Source organism: Tenrec ecaudatus, chromosome 1 (genome assembly GCF_050624435.1).
Source record: "Tenrec ecaudatus isolate mTenEca1 chromosome 1, mTenEca1.hap1, whole genome shotgun sequence".
Classification (NCBI taxonomy): Eukaryota; Metazoa; Chordata; class Mammalia; order Afrosoricida; family Tenrecidae; genus Tenrec; species Tenrec ecaudatus.
In genome coordinates, this window is record NC_134530.1 from 23,928,096 (window position 1) to 23,945,886 (window position 17,791).

The following is a 17,791-nucleotide window of genomic DNA, read 5'->3' on the forward strand; positions in this document are numbered from 1 at the left end:
ACGCAAGCTGCTCCTGCACAGAGCAGCCAGCCTCCAGGACTCCGGCCTCAGGGTTCCCTTAAACCAGGGGACACAGATGGCCATTCCTACTGGCACCCTCTGGGACTCAGCGTTCCAGCAGAGGCCCCCTCGGGAGGAGTCTCCCTCACACAGGGAATGTGGTCCTCCCCTGGTCACACACCTACCCTTGCTCCCCCACCCCCTGGCCCCCTTCTTCATTTCGACCTCCCCTACCAGAGCCACCCACTGGCTGCATAATGCCCTCAGGCGGCGATGTAGGAGCTGGTCTGGGACAGACAGGAGAACAGGAGGGGTGCCAGAGCCCCGATTCGGTTCAGTGAAATTTATTGTAGGTTGAAAAACTTCAGCATTCACCTGCTTAGTGTACACAAAGAACACTAGCTCTTTTAATAAAACACGAGGAAACTCAAGACACGGCGCCCCTCGAGTGTAACATTTTGGCAAAAGTGAGAAGTCCTTGTAAACACCAACTCCATGGCTCAGAGTGGCTTTGCTCCACAGCACGGGGCTGGGACAGAGCGCCATGGCGGGACTGCCCTCCACCAGCCCTCAAAGCACAAAACACCTCTGAGCGTCACCAGTCCTTAAAAGGAGAACAGCAAACACTAAGGAAGGGCATAGCTGGCAGGGCGGGGCCTCCTGGGTGCATGTGCCCAGGAGCGGGCGGTGACTGCGTCCCTGCGACCACTGAGGGTCCACGTTTCTGCAGGTCCATCCCGTTGAGGGCCTATCCCAGACAGCACAGCTTGGTGGGATCCCTGGCCCCGCGGGGATGGGGACTGAGGGCGCACTAGGCACAGCAACAAAGCAGCAATTGGGGGCCCATGAAGCCGCACCCCCAGCCCCTCCTTCCCTGAGTGCAACCCCGGGGCCTCAGAGGAGGGGGTCTTGGCCCCCGAGGGCGGACGGACAAACAGCAATAGCAGCAGCAGCAAAGGGGGCGCTGAGGACTCATCGGCCACATGGGGCAGCACCCGGGCCTTTTGGCGGGCAGCTGGGCACAGGGAATAGCAGGCCAGCTTGGGGCCACGGGGCTGGCACCTCCCGGGACAACTGGGCCCCGCAAGCCCCTGGCCCACAGCTGCTCCGTGCCAGCTGGGGCTCTTGAAATAGAGCTGCCCGCTTGCTCCGAAATCCTGGGGCAGGTGGGGAAGGCAGGGATCAGCTGACCAGAGATCACCCCAGGTTACAGGAACCTGATGGATGGCCCTGTATACAATGGCCCTGGGCCAGGCTCCTCAGAAATGGCTCCCAACGGCCACTGTCCAGGGCCCAGGGCCCTCATTCAGAACAGTGCTCACCCCAGTGGCCGTAATACTGCAGAAAGGAGCCGGGCCCAGGGGCCACAGGCAGCAGGAGGCACAGGTGTAGAAAAAAAGGGCTTTTTCTCTTCGTACAAAAATAGACGAGTCTCCTCGCAGTAGCTAAAAGTGGCTATTCGTATAAAACTAGAAAAGACGCCCAGCCCCTCTTGAGCCACGCAGGGCGGGTGGTGCAGCCCGAGGCCCCGTCGTCAGGACCCTGGTGTCCACCAGTGGCTTCAGAGAAGCGAGTGTCCTTACATTTATTGTTTAAATAAATTCTCTTTCCCACCGCTTGTCCCACAGGCCCAAGGGTCCACACGGCAGGGGCAGGCCACGAGGCCACTGGTCCCTGGGCGGCGCCTGTCGCCCAGCACCTCCAGCTAGTGCCAGGAGGGCACCTGGCGCTGGTCGTACTCGGCAATGAGCCTCTTGATGTGGGCCAGCTTGCTGTGCAGGTACTCACAGCGCTGCTTCTCCTGGCTGTAGTGGGTGTTCGTCTGCGGGTGGGGACAGAGGCAGGAAGGGACGCTTGGTGAGCTCGGGGGCCAGTGCCAACTCTGCCGACGGGATGGCCAGAGGCCTCTCTGGGGGTGGGGGTGGGGGGGCAGGCCAGGAGGCTTTGAAGACACAGAGCCAGTCACCCAAGTGCAGCCCAGAGGTTCCCTTCCACCCTGGGGAGCGGTGGGGAACAATGGGGGCACCTAGGGACCCATCCAGCTCTCCCCCACCAGTCTCATCCCAAACAGACCCACCTTTTTTATTTTCCGATACTCCTGTAAGATCTGCCCTCTAGTGGTCTGGGGGGAGGGAGGAGAGATGGCATCACCCGCCTGCAGGACTCTGCCAGCCCCACCCCCCGGTGTCCAGAGAGGGTGGTGGGGCCCACCTCATACTCTGGGGACCCCTGGGAGAGCTGCCGGAGCTGGGCGTCGAGTTGCGTGAAGCGCCGCGTGATGCGCTCGATGCGGGCGTGCAGGTCGCGGTACTCGCTGTACTCTGAGTTGAAGTCATTCTTGTAGCTCTGCCGCTGCTCCGAGGAGGAGATGGCCGCGTACTTCCTGGCAGGGGAAGAGAGCCGGGTCCAGGGCCAGGCCTCCCCCCGGGGTACCTCACCCAGGGGAGCTTGGGTGGCTCAGAGGCCTGGCCAGGAGCACATCAACACGCTCTTACTGGCCGCCAGTCCCTGCCACCAGCGGGTCACAGGACAGGCTGGCTGCTGAGCAGTGGCGTGGGATGGGGAGACCGCTGGGTACTCACAGTAAGTAATCAGGTGTGTCTGAGGTGGAGGTGGGGACGCTGGCGCTATGGCAGGCACCATTCAACCCTGTGGAGAACAGATGCGCTGTCACAAGGCCCATAATGCCCAGACCCCACCCACCCACCCACCCATGGCAAGCAGGTATTGGCACGCTGCAGGGTGGTGGGCCCACAGGCAAAGCAGACCAGAGCCAGACCTGAAGAGGCATCCAAGCAGACACTGGCCAGCAGCGTCACCACTGCCGGGCATGTAGTCATGCCCACGGCGGAGGGTCTAGGTTGCCAAACACACCGAGTGGTTCCTAACTCGCACTCCTAATGCCCTGCTGTTTCCCAACGCCTCCTCTGGGCGAGCTTCCCAAGCCCTCTGCCCAGGTGGTGTGGTCACTGCTCGACAGCTCACAGGCCCCAGAGGCCAGGCCCAGCCTCCTCTCCAAGCTCTAGGGACCACCAGGATGGGGCCTGCCCACCAGGGCCACCAGCAGCCTCTAAGCCCCACAGCCATTTCTCTGGAGAGAATGTCCCACCTGCACCCCTAATATTTGTCCTCTTCCCATGAGCACCCTGCACACCCGGGTGCCCCAGCAGGATAGGAGGCACCCATGGCTGACCCCAGGCTCAATGTAAGGCCCAAGGGATTGTGGCGCTCGCTCATGGGGTACAGAATGTGGCAAGCTCCCTGTGGCACCCCCTCCACCCCCCACCTACCTGGGGCATCTGGCGGGGTTCCGACGGTGCTGCCTGAACTCTCCACGGGCTCTAGGTTGGGTTTCGAGTCCCGGGGCCGGTCCTTGTCCCGGTGCTTCTTGGACTTCTTCTTGGCCTTGCCATGGGGCCGGCTGGGCCGGGTGCAGTCTGGAGATGGGGGTAGGTGCAGGCGCTCAGTAGGGCCTGGGCCTCCTGCCTCGGGAGGTTCTGTGTCCCGACCACTGTGGCTTAGGTCATTGCTAACGTCAGCCAGGGGGTCGTGGGGCCTCAGGGGCTCAGGCATTGGGGGATTGGGGGTAGCACGGTTAAGGGGTGGATTCAATTTCCCGTTGATGGCGGTCTGGGTACGCTGGGTAAAGTGTGAGATCCGAGGCTTCTTGCTGGAGAGGGGATCGATGAAGTCAGGGGGCTGTGGCCGCTTCTGTGGAGGAAGGAGGTGACTGGATTACTGGGGCAGTCCATGTGGGAGCAAGCCCAGCTGCCCAGGTCCAGTGGAAGCCAGCACAGGCTGCAGGGCTCACTCTGGCCACACGGTGGCACCCACACACTTGTAGCCGGACACCCTAGTGCCCAGCTCCTGCCCACTGGCGCCCCCTGGGGGCCTGAATTGCCAGCTTGGCACCTGTCCTAGTGGCACACTCCAGGACCAGGGCCACCTTGGGCAAGCTGTGTGGGCGGTGCCAAAGTAGGCCACTGAGTCTACGGGGCAGGGCTGACACCCTTCCCTAGTCTCCTGTTCTGATGCGCTGGGTGGTGAGTCCTCATGCAGGGGCATAGAAACAGGAGGCTGAAGTCCGGGAAGCTCTCAGCCAGCCCTCTCCTGTCCCCCCCACCCATGGGAAAACCCCCCAGGAGGGGCCACAAGCCCCACTCCATGATGCACCTGGCTCGGCCCTACCTGTGGCAGGGAGGAGGTATTCCCGTGCTCCCTCGGAGGGCTGGCAGCAGGGTCCCCAGGGATGGGGCCGGCACCCTGTGGCTGGTACAGCTTCCTGAGGGGGATGGAGACGGTTGGAGGGTGAGCAGCAGTGCAGGGGACACCTTCAAGGTTCCAGAGTCAGAAGCAGAATGAAGGGGTAGGGATTTTGTCCTGGCTGGCTGGTGGGGGGGGGGGCGGGCTAGACGGGCCCCGGCGTTGCTGGCCTCCAGCTCCACAAAAGAGTCCCAAGAGTCCCCTCTGTGAACATGAATGCTTGTGGAAGCAGCTCCAGGAAACACTACTGGGAGCTCGGGCCCATCCCCGCTGCCTGCTGGAGCTCTGGGTCCAGCACCTCTACTCTGGATGGGGAAGAAGGGGTGCCCTCAGAGAGCCTGAGCACAGACATCTGCCATAGAAGACCCAAGGGGAACACCGGGGCAGCATGGATGGGTGCAAGAGCTCAGCCAGGGATCTGGGGAGACCAGAACCCTTGATTATTGCTGGTAAGACTGTCACATGGTGTAGAAAACAGCCTGGCGGCTCCTTGCCCCACAGAAACAGTTACCATGTGACCCAGATCGGTCCTTCTGAGGCATTTAGTGTAGGGTCACAAAAACACATGTCCACCATGGCGCCTGTCCAGGAATGCCACTGCAGCACAGTTCACAGAGCCAGCAGGTGGACACACGCCAACGAGAGATGGATAACTCACACGCACCAGGAGGGAGGCGCTGATTCCCACTCGGACATGGAGGGACCGTGAGAGCACCCTGCTGAGCTGAGCAAAGGCAGACACAGAAATGACCCACTGATCGGGAATGTGCAGGACAGAAAAACTAGAGACAGTGAGCAGATGCCTGGTTGCCAGGAGCTGGAGAGGGGCTGGGAGAGCTGGCTAATGGGAACATGAGTCTCCTGGGGATGATGAGACCGCTCTGGAATGAGACAGGCAGCGGCGGCACAACCTCGGGAAGGTACTCAGCAGTGCTCAGATGAGTGGCAGGATGTGCACATTTCCCAGTGTCCCCAGAAAGAGACCCCTGGATGCATCTGCTATCAACTCTCAACAATAGAAGGGCAAGTTAAAAGTGACATCCCTGCACAAGACAAGGCCCTGGCAGGAGAGCTCCTGAGAAGAGACAGCAAGAGGTGGGCTAGAAGGAAATCTCAAGCAAGATGACAACCTCTCAGGCGCGGGGTCCCCCGGGGCAGTGCCCAGCCTCTGCGCACGCAGGTCTGGGGCTGGTGTCCAACCTCAGCTGTGCATCAGGAGAGAGGGTAAGCCAACTCACATGGAGAAATCTAGGTGCCTTAACACAATGGCCCAGGCTTGGGTGTGGTGGGGAGGTCCCCACTCACTGTGCTCTAGATGCAGGTTCTGTCAACAGCTGACCTAGAGGGCCTGAAAACAGCTCCTCCCCATACCCCCGCCCCAGTAGTCACTTAGTCACTTCAAGTCTAATGAGTGCGTCCACCTGGCGCAGCAGTTCCTTCCTTCCCTCGGGCTGCATCGGGAGGAAGTAGCTAATTGCCTGAGCCTGCTCCCTACATCTCCCCAGAGCCATGGGCACCCCCACCTCAGGTCCTGGGGACCCCATGGGACACATTTAATTAGCGAGGCGCAGTCCTGCCCGAGGAGAGTGGTTCGGCCTCATGTTCTTGTGCTCCTGTGAGAGAGGGAGGAGGCTCGGAGCCCGGCCCTGGAACACACAGGGCTTAGCATGACGGTGACTAGGTGGAAGAAAGGCTAGACCCCGAACAGGCCTGTGGAAACCTCCCACCTCATGATATCTGCTGACCTCAGACCCAACTCCAGGTAGAGATGAGGGGAGCCCTATAAGGTCACCCTGATATGCTAGAAGTGATCTCCTAGTGCCCCAGCATCAGGGTATCACCCAAGGTCAACTGGGGTGCTCTCAGCTTAGGGGAGGATCCTCAGGGTTGGCAGTAGGAGGATTCCCAAGACTGGGGTCAGGGGTCTTGGGGGCAGTACCTGACGAGCATGCGCTGGAGCAGTTGCCGGTCACCCTCTGAGTAGCCAGGCCAATCCCGCTGCACGTCCTTGTACATGCTGTCCTTGAGTGTGCACGTGCCATCCTTGGCATTCACGTTGGCCACCTGCGGACAGGATGGGATGTCACCTGCATGACCCATGAGCCCAGGGTCAGGAACCTCGACAGATATGGAGAGGATGCACTGATGCACAATTCTCAGCTGGTCCCGAGTGCGTGTACACCACCACCCCCACTCCCCACCTTCAACCAGCTGCCGGAGGGGGAGGGGAGTGGTGTCTCTGTCTGAGGCAGTCATCTGCTGTTCAAGACCGGGGGAGTCCACATCGCCTCAGTAACTCAGCCCAGGCACCAGGGCCACATGCTGAAGGCTGAGTCGTCCAGAGGGGCCTGTTGTTAGCTGAGGCCCCACACACCCACTGTGCACCCATAGCAGCCTGCCCCAGATGCTGCCTCTTGAAGGAGTTGCTGCCCTCGCCAGGCATGCTTGCAGGGCCGGCTGGGTAGCATTCTGGAACGAGACAGGCCTATGTGCTTGGCCATTGTCCTTCAGGAGGCACCTCCAGGGTCAGGAAACAAGACCAACCTTCCTACACTGAGAAGGTGCTTTGGGCCAGCCAGCACCCTCCCGCTGTCCTGCTGTCCAATGTACACGCCACGCTCAGCCTGGTGTGCTCAGCGAGAGCCTGGACCATGCAAGCTGAGCGACCTGGGCAGTCCTCATGGGGTGGGCTCCCACACCCCACCACTTCCCAGACGGGCACGCAGGGAACAGCACAGCCCCAGCGGTTTTCCCATCCAGCCAGTATAAGTGCCAGCTTTCCAGGCTGTCCAGAAGCTGGTATCTAGCATACCAGGCTGCCAGGGACACACACCTAGGGTGGTGGGGGAGAGGATGCTGTGGCGGCTGATGCCTGGTGTGTGTGAGTCTCCTCTGCTCGGGGCACAAACTCAACAGGCCCCTGGAGGCCAGTGGGAGGCCATCGTCTATCTTCAGAAGCCCTACCACCCCAGCCACTCTAGGAGTCCCCAGACTCGGGGGGCGGGGCAGCTAGAAGCTCCCGACACTCTCTGGCAGACCCTGTGAGCTATGGAGCCACAAGGCTTCTTGACGTCTCCCACACCCGACCCCGACGGAGGGGTGGGTGTCATTCTGAGCTGCCTGCCTCCTGGGGACCTGAGCCCTTGTCATGGGCGCACAACCACATGAGAGGCTGTACCTGCCTGGCTTCCTGCTACAAGGGGTGTCACCTGGGACCAGGCATGAGTGAGGTGGGAAGCAGCAGGGCCCCACTCCGGCCTCTCCGCTAGCCCTGACAACACCATCATTCTTTGTAGCCACAATGTCAATGCCTGTTCCGTCCAAGGTGGCAAGACGCATAGCCCTCGCCTCCGCAGGCCCCACAGGGAGCCCTGGGCATGGCTCCAGAGAGTCCCTCCTGCTGGGTGGCTGCAGCGGGTACAGCTGGGATGCAACGGCTTTGGAGAGGCTCCCGTCTTTGCCCCCCGCCCCCACCCCAGCAGTCAGTCCCATAGGAGGTGAGCTCCCATGTCCTCCACCTGCTGCCCCTGTGTGTCCCTGCACCTGCTGGAGGAGGCTGTCTAGCGAGTCCTTGTCCGGCTGCGCCAGCCCATCCCTCTGCAGACGCAGCAGCAGCTCGGCCTTTCTGTAGGGCCTCAGCGCCAGGAGGTGCAGCACCCGGTCACGAAACGGCCGCTGGGAGACACCCCCACCACTGCACTTCTTGAGCGTGCTGGCTGGGTTGATCGGGGTGGCCCGCTTCCGGGAGGGCACGGAATCTGTTGGCCCTGGGGCTGGCTTCCGAAAGTGAACCCTTTTGCCTGAAAGGAAAGGCAGAGCTGGGTCAAGAAAGGGGTGCACGGCAGAACCCAGACCTGGAGCTGGATGGCCCCCGAGGCTCGTCGTACTGGGAGGGTCCAGTGGAGATGCAAGGAAGAGAATACTGCATGTGACGTGAGCTGTACACCTAACACGTGCCATGTGCGTGCTGTGTTCCTGATATGTACAGGACCTGACAGGGCTTAGGGCCCAGGCGGCTTTGCATGGTAGCCTACGTCCCAGCCTTCAAGTGCCCAGCCCTGCAAGGATGGTAAAGGAGGCCCTGGCCCTGCCTGTGGGCCCCGCACACACACAGGCACACTCCACCCGAGTGCACGATGTCTGTTTCTCAGTTCACAGAACCACTTCCCAACAGCTGAGTCCCAGAGTGCCACAGGGTCAGATGACTGCTGTGTAACTGCCCAGCCTAGGTGCCACAGTCTGCACTTTAGGGGGGCAAGGGTTAGACAGGTCCGAAGGGACGGCCCCCAGGGCTCAGGGGAAGGGCTCCAGGGCCATGTCTAGGGTCAATTTTCCAGGCCAACACTCTGGTGCCCACCTCACCCTGCCCGGCCCTCCTCACCCAGGTATCGGCCACCCGGCTTGATGACAATGGCGCTGCGGCTCCGAGTCTCCTCCTCAGCCTGGGCCAGGCTCTGCCGCGCCTTCTGGTAGGAGTCATCGGTGGCACACACGGTGATCTTGTCCTGGATGCTGCCCAGGCAATCCAGGTGGACATCCCCGCGGCTGCCAGATCAGCAGGGGTTGGTTATGAGCTGCCCCAGCAGAGGCCCAGCAGGGCAGCCACCCAGAAGCAGGAAACCCCAGGGTCCCAGCCAGGGCTCAGTGCCGCCCCTGGACAAGTTCTAAGAAGACCTGGGGAAGCTCCAGCCCAGAAGGGCTGAGGAAGGCAGACTAGCTGACCACAAGGCGTGCATGGTGGTAGTGGGTGTGGGCAGGGCAGGCCAGCTCACCCGGACTGGTACTGCTGCACGCAGTCGAAGCTGCCCTGCGGGTTGTCACGGCCGATATTGGAGAGGTAAAAGGAAAAGGTCCGGGCCTCGGAGGGGCAGTCAGGCTGAGGGACGAAGATATGCTGCAGGCAGAATGGGGGAGAGGGTTGTCACCTGGGAATGCTTGCCACTGCTTGTCCCAACCCACACTTCATGGGGAGCAGGGGGCTGTTTCCCATTATTTCACCAGCTTGCACTAGGGCAGAACAGCCCCTGCCGCCCGCTGGCCTGCCACTTTCTCCTGAGCACAGCCAGGGCTCCGGGGGGGGGGGGGGGGGGGCACTCATCCCGGTACCAGTACCTCAGCTCTCAACAAGCCCTGCTCACGGGGGTCCTCTCCACTGGGCAGGCGTCCTTGTCCATGCTACTCTCACACACACGGCCCTAGCAGCCACCCCTCTGGCCAGCTCGGTCTGACCCAAACATGCCTCCCTCTGTAAGGCGGGGGACGGTCTGCTCACTCAGCAACAGGGATCCCAAGTGACCTGTCCCCTTCAAGAACTGAAGAGGACACACATCAAAACCACACAGCCTCACCCCACCCCCGCCCGCCCTCCGAGCACACTCGCCCTGGGGTGACGGCTCTCCAGGGATGCTCACATTTCCAACCCTTTGAGGGAGAGCAGGGACAGGGTTGGGAGGCAGAGCCTGAGCCCAGGCCCCAGAGTGGCTCCTCCGGGTCTTCCCTCTGGGCCTGGCCTGTGCAGAAGGGCGGGGTGGTGAGGGGGAAAGCAGATGGCGGGAGAGGAGAGGAAAGTGGGGGAGGAGGAGAGATGGGCATCTCTTCCCTCGGCCTATGGTGGTGGCAGGTATGTGGGCATCTGATGCCAGCCCCTCGCTAGGCTACGGGGCGGTGGGAGGGCACTCTAAACTGGAGTTGCTGCTTGTTTTACGGCTGCCTGGCAGGGCCCACACAAGCTGAGCATGGCTGGAACGCTGGTGAATGGCAATGTCTACAGTGAGTAGCCCTCCAAGTCCACCCTCCCTGGGGCTCCAGGGATAGTCAAAGGAAGTCTGTGCTGGGGAGTGGGGGGCAGTAAGCCCTGACACGGCATCGGCATGCTCAGGCTCAGGCGGTTTCTGTTTGTGCTTGCTTTCTTCATAATATCATCCCCCAAAGTTATTCCCCAGAAAACAACAACCCCTTACTAAGAAGCACTGTTAGGACAGGCAAGGTGATTTCTAGAAGCAAAGCATTGCTCTCCTGCTGCCCCCAGTGCCCAAAGTGGACCGAGCCAGGCCCCCAGTCCCAGTATAGGGTGGACCCAGCCCAGCACCCTCCCTCCCACCACCCCAGGAGACCCCTTATGCAGTCTGTGTAGTATCATCCATGTCCGTACTACAAACAGCACAAGAGCAAGGAGCCACCGCCCACGGACCGAGGAACACTAACCAGGAGCACCTCACTGGCGGAGGGGCACACGGTGACCCACATCCTCTGGGAAGGACCCTGCCTGGTGACCGCCGGCTCAGTCCTCCCATCTGGCCACTCCAGTCCATGCCCTGCCTGTGTCCAGTGCCCTCTGTTCTGTCTGCAGGCTGCATTCCAGTTGTGGGCCACAAAGGTTAGTTCCTGCCATGTCCCAGCCTGGGTTGGACTTGTCTGGCACTGAATGAGGCTCAGTCCCAACTTCCCATTAGCCCAGATGCCTTAAACCCTGCCCTAGGGGCATTTGTAGCTGAAGGTGGTGATCAAGGCCGACTTCACCACATGTGCCAGCTGGGGAGGGGGTTCTCCACCCCATGACTGCTGCCCACCAGTCTCCAGCCTGACTCTGGGGCCCCGAGGCACAACCAGTGACTGATGCAGGCCAAGCAGTGCTTGAAATAGTGGCGGTTCCCTCCACAGCCCAGAGGTGCTTCTGAACAAGAGTACCCCACCTCCCCATCCTAGTTTCTGTGCCCAGACCCCACCTTCCAGCACAGCAGAAATTCATCTCTGTGCTCTCAGGGTCTATGGCCTGCTCTGAGAACCCCCCCCCCCCCGCAACCCTGACCCCCTGCCTCTGTGGGGAACCTGGACCACCCCAGATCAACAGGCAGCCTCTTGGCTCTCTGGGATTCCCCAAGATCAACAGGCAGCCTCTTGGCTCTCTGGGTTCAGCCCCTGGGAGAGTGGCCACACTGGAATGTCACCCCTGCAGTGGCCCGGATGGAGCGTGTGACCCCAGCCTCTGGCCCATGTGTGTGGGACTCACCCCTTGGCTGCCCTGAAAGCGGATCGATGGTCTCAATGTGACGGAGTCCTAGGAGAGAACACAAGGACGTTGTCAGCATGACGTGGGGACAGCAGTTCAGAACCTCAGCGTGCCTCCAGCACATGCAGCTGGGGCCCTGGGGCCCTACAGCTCCCATGGGGGTGGGGCTGGAATGACACACCGAGAGCTACTGAGACCACACATGCCCCCACCGGAGGCCCCAGAGCCAAGCTGGGGAGGCCCAGCCAGGCAGCCCTGGCCCCACATGGCAAGAAGACCGATGTCAAAAAGGAGGTGTCGGCCGGCTGGCCAGCCAGGGTATATATAGCCAGATGCTTATGGCGTCAGCCCTTCAGGCAGAAGCCACACCCCTGGGCCCCAGCACTGCATCCCACACCTGCATGTGAGAGCTGCAATAAGACACAAGGAATCCTGGTGGCGCTGTGGACCTGGGTCCGGCTGCAACCCGCAGGGTCAGCAGTTCACAGCCCCCCACTGCTCGCAGGGAGAGACAGGGCTATCTCCTCCTGACAGGCTCAGAAACCCTACCCAGGGTCTAAGAGTCAGACTCGACTCGATGGGGTTTATCAGAACAGGGTCTTCAGACACTGTCCAAAGCACACATCTGAGGCCACGGGCTTAGATGACACCACAGGCCTAAGCCCAGGTGGCGGCTGCTCTGTAACCAGCTCACTTTTTGAGCCTGGCATCTTGCGCAGTGTCAAATTGGTAAGGTGCCAGACGGCCCGGCTCTTACGGCTCTGCAGTACTCCAGGGCCAGAGGGGCCACACTGTCTCTGTCATCTGTCGGGGACATGAGGCCCGTTCCTCCACGGCCATGTGTGCCTGCTTAGGGCCACCACTCACCAGTGTTCAGCAGAGCATCCGGGGGGTGGGGGGTGGGGGCGAGAGGACAGTGAGACACACCGACAGCAGAGGGATGGCAGGAGAGGCTCATTCTCGAAGGTGTGGGGATGACATAGAGACCAAATCCAGAAACCAAACTTACTGTCCTTGAGCTGCTTCTAACAGCGACCCTACAAGCAAAGGGAGAACTGTCCCTGTGGGTTTCTGACACTGTAACTCTTCACGGGAGAAGAAAGCCTGGTCTTTCTCCAGACGGGGGACCAGGGAGGGCAATGTCCCTAGCAGAGGGGAGCAGGTGGGGGTGTTCTTCGGCCTGCTCCAGCTCCTCAAGTGTCATCCACACATGGCAAAGAATGGGTGTGGGTGGGGGGCGCGGGGAATGAAGAGGGAGGCCATGATGATGGGACAAGGTCGACATCCAGGGATCTTGTCTCTCCCAGTGGGCTCAGCCACAAACGCCACCAGACTGATGGCCACACACACCTTCACATTCCCCCAGAACAGCTCTTGACCCTGGCTCCTCAGAAGGCACCAGACAGACGGCTGGGTGTTGCTGACTAGTCATCGACGGGGGACTGGGGACTCACCTTACCCAGGGTGGGGGCCAGTGGCACAAAGTCGCACGCCCCACTGGGGAGCCCTGTCCGCCAGCCGCCTGGCCGCTCTCCCACCCTTTCCAGGAAAGCCCGCACAATTGAGAAACGCCTTGCTGGAACCCTCCCCGGGGCTCCCTGGCATGCTTCCCGCAGAACAGGAGGCCACGCAGAGTTCACACCAGCCGCCCATGGGCCGCGAGGAGCAGAGGGGCAGCCCGGAATGGACACATGGAACACGGTCTCATCTGAGAAACAGACGTACAGACCCCGAGACCCGCCTGGGACAGCCATATACACCCGAGGTCCCGGGCAGGACAAGACCCTCAAACTGAGGCCCCGGCTGGGAGAGGGGTGACGCCTGTCCACACAGACGGTGACGGGCAGGAGGCACCATCACAGGCGGATGGGTGGGCGGCCGGGGCTGAGGGAAAGCGCAAAGGCCAGGCAAACGCCCACCTGCTCTGTGTGCCCACTCGTTGGCAGAATCCCCTTGGGCAGTGTGAGCCCCTCACTTCTACCCACCTGTTGGCATGCCCCCTTGACCCTCGGTAACCTCGGGCCTGTGGTTTGCCTTTTCCAGGAAGTCATCTCAACAGGCTCATGTTACATCGACTTCCTGTGGTGGCCCTGCTGGGCGCACGCTGTGGTCTGCAGGCCGGCTTCCTGAGACGCTCACTCCTCTGTCCTCACGTGGTGGCCATCTCCTGTCTGCTCTCCCTCTGCGAGGACCCTGGGATGCCACCGGGCCCCCCAGATTGTCCAGGATCCTCTGCCCATCTCAACCTCCTTCACTGCGACCATCTATAAAGTCAAGTCACCTCTCCAAGGCTGCTGGGACCAGGACCCCCACACCATCTGCCAGGGTGCAGCCAAATCCATGTTGTGGGTCTGGGAGAAGCAGCATCCATTCCTCTCACTGCTCAGCTGCACCCCCAAAAACCAAACCAACTCCCCGGCCACCGAGTCCAACCCGAGTCCTGGTGACCTCCTGCGTCACGGCACAGACACCCCCTGGGTTTTCTGAGCTGTGATCTGTAGGGCAGCAGACTGCTAGGCCTCTCTTTGGTGGTGCTGTCATGTCAGACGTGCGATGGCGTATTGTTGGGGAACTAGCAGGCTTGTGGGGTCGTGATGTACTTCTCAAAAAGATGACGAAGGTGGTGTCGGGCTGAGGCGTGCTGGGGACCGTGAGTGGCAGTCACATCAGCAGAAATCGCAGCAGCTTCTCTGGAAACTACCAGTGTGCACTGGGGAGCAGCCTTGCAGCTGGGCTGGGGCTGCTCTCGCCCCCAGTACCCGCTCTGTCATTCTTCCAACTCAGCCTTGCCAAGCAGTGTGGGGCATCTATCTCCCTGCAGGGCCCTGAAACGGAGAATGGGGGACATCTTCTCACAAACTTGCTGTTGTGTCTCAGCGAGGTTCTGTGCTCACACATTACGCTCACTTGCACAGACGGATGATCTGTTTTCCTGTTGCGGAGGTACAGACTGGTGACACCATCTAGCCAACGCACTGGTCTCCCCACCCCACCCCACCCCCAACAGCGTCTCTGAAGAGCGGAAGCTCTTCATGTGGATGACGTGGGGTTTCTCAATTTTTCTGTGGATCCTCTTTTTGGAGTCAGGGCACTGCCGTCTTCTTCGAGAGTTAAGTCTCTTCTATGGAAGTCTCCTGAACTACTAGCCTCACCAACTTCCTCCCCTCACACGACGCTCCAAGGTGGCCGCCTGGGTCGCCAACTGCAGGCTCCCTCTGGGCCTGACGGCGAGTGGTCCGGAACAGAGGCTCTGCTCCATCCGCGCTGACCATCCTGTCCCCTGTGACACAAAGGCCACCCTCAGGAACTGAACTCTCAGACCAGACAGGCGCAGGGCTGCCAGAAAGGTGGTTAGCAGGTGGAATGCGTGCAAGGACCTGTGGGGAGGAAGCGTCTGGGCCGCGCCCAGTGGTGGGAGGGGTGAACTAGAAAGGCTGGGAGGCAAGGGATCAGCACTAAGGGTAGACGAAGCCAGAGAGACTTGGCCCTTGCCAGGTGGGGGGGCCCAATCGGACACACCAGCCCCGTGACCTTCAAGCGGGACTCCCCAGAAACAGTCTATCTCAGTGCTGGCTGGGAGAGAGTCATGGTCCCTTTGCTGGCGGCAGCTCTGGGGCCTGTGCCCAAGACATCACGTGGCCTCCTGACACACAGAGCTCCCCCAAACCCCTGCCTCCCATGCCCTGGGGAGAACCCTAGTCACAAAGTCAATCAGGGACAGGGGTGCACACTGAGTGTGGGGGAACATGGCACAACACGGACAACAGCGGCAACCTGGGGGTGCACAGATGGCACCTCTCAGTCCTTCCCATCCAGCAGAGGCAGGCCCCAGCTGAGAGCAGTGAGGCAAACGGATAGGATCACTGGCTGTGACAGGAGGACACGGGGACCTGCCCATCAATGCCTCTCTGGAGAGGGCTCAGCCTGGCTGGAGCATAAGCCCTATTCCCCGCCTCCCCTGCATACAAGCTGGGTCTGGGGCTTTTTGATATTTCTCACAACCACGGCCCCTTCCTTGTTCCTCCTTATGCCGCTGTGCAGAGCCAACTGGCCCGCTGGCCCACCGCCACACCCACACCCAACAAGGCCCTCACATTCTTAGTGGTCTACCTGGGCAGGGGTATCCCTGGCAATCCCTTCCAGCCCCAGTGGCGGATGGAAGATTTCCAAAGCTCACACTTTCACTCAGAAGTTGTCTGCTGCAATGAGTGACACACCTTGCCCACAGATTTCCTGCCAGGGACAGGTCTGTAGCTAGTTTCGAAGTCTGAGCCCGCTGGGCAAGCAGGGGCCGGATCCCACACACCAGAGCCCTCCAATCCAAGGCCCAAACCCCACCTGAGAGAAGGGCAGGGTCGAACCTGACCCACAAATGCTCCTGCCTATTGCTCCTGAGGCTGGACTCAGGCCTGCAGATGGAGAAGTTAGGGGTTCCCAGCTCCCCAGAGGGCACAGGGTTTCTGAGGCAGACTGATACGGATCCAAGATCCTCAAAAGCAGCACCCACCACATTGTCTGTGCTTCCAAAACCCACACAGCTCAAGGCGGGCACCCCACTTGAGAAAGGCACCTAACGGCCGCTGGCTGCCAGGTCCACTGGTCTGACCAGCAAAGCACAGCTGGTGCTGACTCCGTGGGTGCTCAGCCCCCTCTCGGCCCACCAGAGTGGGGGTTTACATTGGAAAGATGGGTTACATCACTCAACCCATGACCACCACCACCACCCTGAGTCCAGGAAGAGGGCAGGCAACACTGGATATTGCTCCAAAGCCCTCGGGGAACGCGGTGGGAACGCAGCAGTGGTCAGAGAGGCCTGGAGAAGACCATGGATCTCAGACAGTCTCCAACAGCAAGACTGCTTTGCCGGGGTACATTACACCAGGAGGACCCCAAAGGCCAGTGTGGGTGGAGGGAGATGCAGCGGAGACACATATGGGGGTGGGGAGGGGCGACTTCCAGGCAGGCCCCACCTACCTACAGCTCACCACTGTGCCTCTCATGGATCAGGCACCCAGGGCTAGGCCCACCCCCATCTACCACCCCCAACACACCCCCCATGGGAAATCCCCTCCTGAGTCAGACTAGAAGCAAGTACTGAGAAATGCAAGGGGAAAGCTGGGGCTCCCCAGGGCCCACTCTTCAGAGAAGTTGCCGGATGGAGGCCTGTCTGACCTAAGCGACTGAGCTGACGTGGGGACATGAGGGCCACTGTAGATGGGAGTGTTCTCCCCCCATACACACCTTTTTAAACTTAATTATGAATTAGGCAGAGGTCTACATTTCAGAGGAGCCCTGGTGTTGTAGTGGTTATTCTTTGGGCTACTAACTACAAAGTCAGCAGTTCAAAACTAGATACCTCTAGATAAAGATGAGGCTTTCTACTCCCATTCTCGAAAACTCACGGGGGCAGGTCTACCCTGTCTTACAGGGTCACCATGAGTCAGACCGGACTCAAAGGCGGCAAGTGGTTTCACTGAGTATTTCAGATCGCTATTCTGTACTCAACAGCTTACACAACCTAGCAGCCCTCCCATGAGCTCGTCCTGCCCCTCCTCCTTTCCCCATCTCCCTCTCAGAGGATGGTCTCCTCCTCCCTTCACCCAAGGGAGCACCGACGACCCTCGCCTACTGCTTCCCCTCCTTCCAGCCCCTGGTAGCCATCAGGGCCGAGTCCTTTGACATACCATCCTTCAGTTTGGTCTTCTCTATCAGGACAGGGATCGCATACAGTATTTGCACTTTCATGAGTGACTAACTTCACCCAGCACCATACCCTCCTCCAAGCCCATGCCTGTCCTGGAGGGTTTCAGAGTTCCATCTCGCCCCTTGAGCGAGGCGTAACTGTCCTTCTACTACCGGGCACACGGGGGCTGCCATCTTCTTCTCTCGAGACTCAGAGGTCACGAGAGAGCTTCTATCTGCTCATAAGGCTTTGCTCCTTTGGCCCAGAGGTTCTCAACGTGTGAGTCCTGACTACTTTGCAGGTAGAACACCCCTTTCACAGGGGTCACCTGATTCCTAACAGTAGAAAAATTAGTTATGAAGTAGCAACGAAAATAATGTTATGGTTGGGGGGGGAGGTCACGACAACATGAGGAACTGTATTAAAGGGCCACGGTGTTAGGAAGGTTGAGAACCACTGCTTTAGGCTGTACACGGAGAGAGGGAGGGCTGGGACATGTGGTATTTCTACCCCCAGTTGTTGGAGGACGCACCATGCCACTTTACCCGTGGCTGTGCCGTGTCACAGTGCCCCTGGCCCTGGCTGAGGGCTCCAGGCTCCGCAGCATCTACTTTAGTCTGTAAAAGGTGATGCCATTGGGGTTCGCGTCTCCCCAATGGCTAGTGGTCGCGAGCCTTTTCTTCCTATGCTGGCCGCCCAGATGTCTTCTTTGGTAACTGTCTGTTCCTGTCCCCTGCCTGTTTTGCAACTGGATCACCCCTCCTTTTCTGGTGAGGAGGTGCTTGCTACAACTTTGAGGGCTCGGGTGCTGTGGCACCCGCCACTGCCCAAACTTC

General features: G+C 60.3%; 1 protein-coding gene across 1 annotated transcript in view; it reads right to left on the reverse strand.

Annotated features, from left to right (window-relative positions):
• Window positions 1–328: 328 nt before the first annotated feature.
• Window positions 329–17,791, reverse strand: part of ELL (elongation factor for RNA polymerase II) — a 28,477-nt gene continuing 11,014 nt past the window's right edge. The window contains exons 2-12 of the mRNA XM_075549036.1: window positions 11,273–11,320; window positions 9,036–9,157; window positions 8,645–8,808; window positions 7,807–8,063; window positions 6,203–6,327; window positions 4,189–4,282; window positions 3,291–3,711; window positions 2,583–2,649; window positions 2,212–2,383; window positions 2,078–2,122; window positions 329–1,822 (exon numbers count right to left, since the gene is read on the reverse strand). Of these exons, the coding sequence (XP_075405151.1) occupies window positions 1,706–1,822; window positions 2,078–2,122; window positions 2,212–2,383; window positions 2,583–2,649; window positions 3,291–3,711; window positions 4,189–4,282; window positions 6,203–6,327; window positions 7,807–8,063; window positions 8,645–8,808; window positions 9,036–9,157; window positions 11,273–11,320 (1,632 nt within the window). The 3' untranslated portion in view covers window positions 329–1,705. The remainder of the gene's footprint in view (window positions 1,823–2,077; window positions 2,123–2,211; window positions 2,384–2,582; window positions 2,650–3,290; window positions 3,712–4,188; window positions 4,283–6,202; window positions 6,328–7,806; window positions 8,064–8,644; window positions 8,809–9,035; window positions 9,158–11,272; window positions 11,321–17,791) is intronic.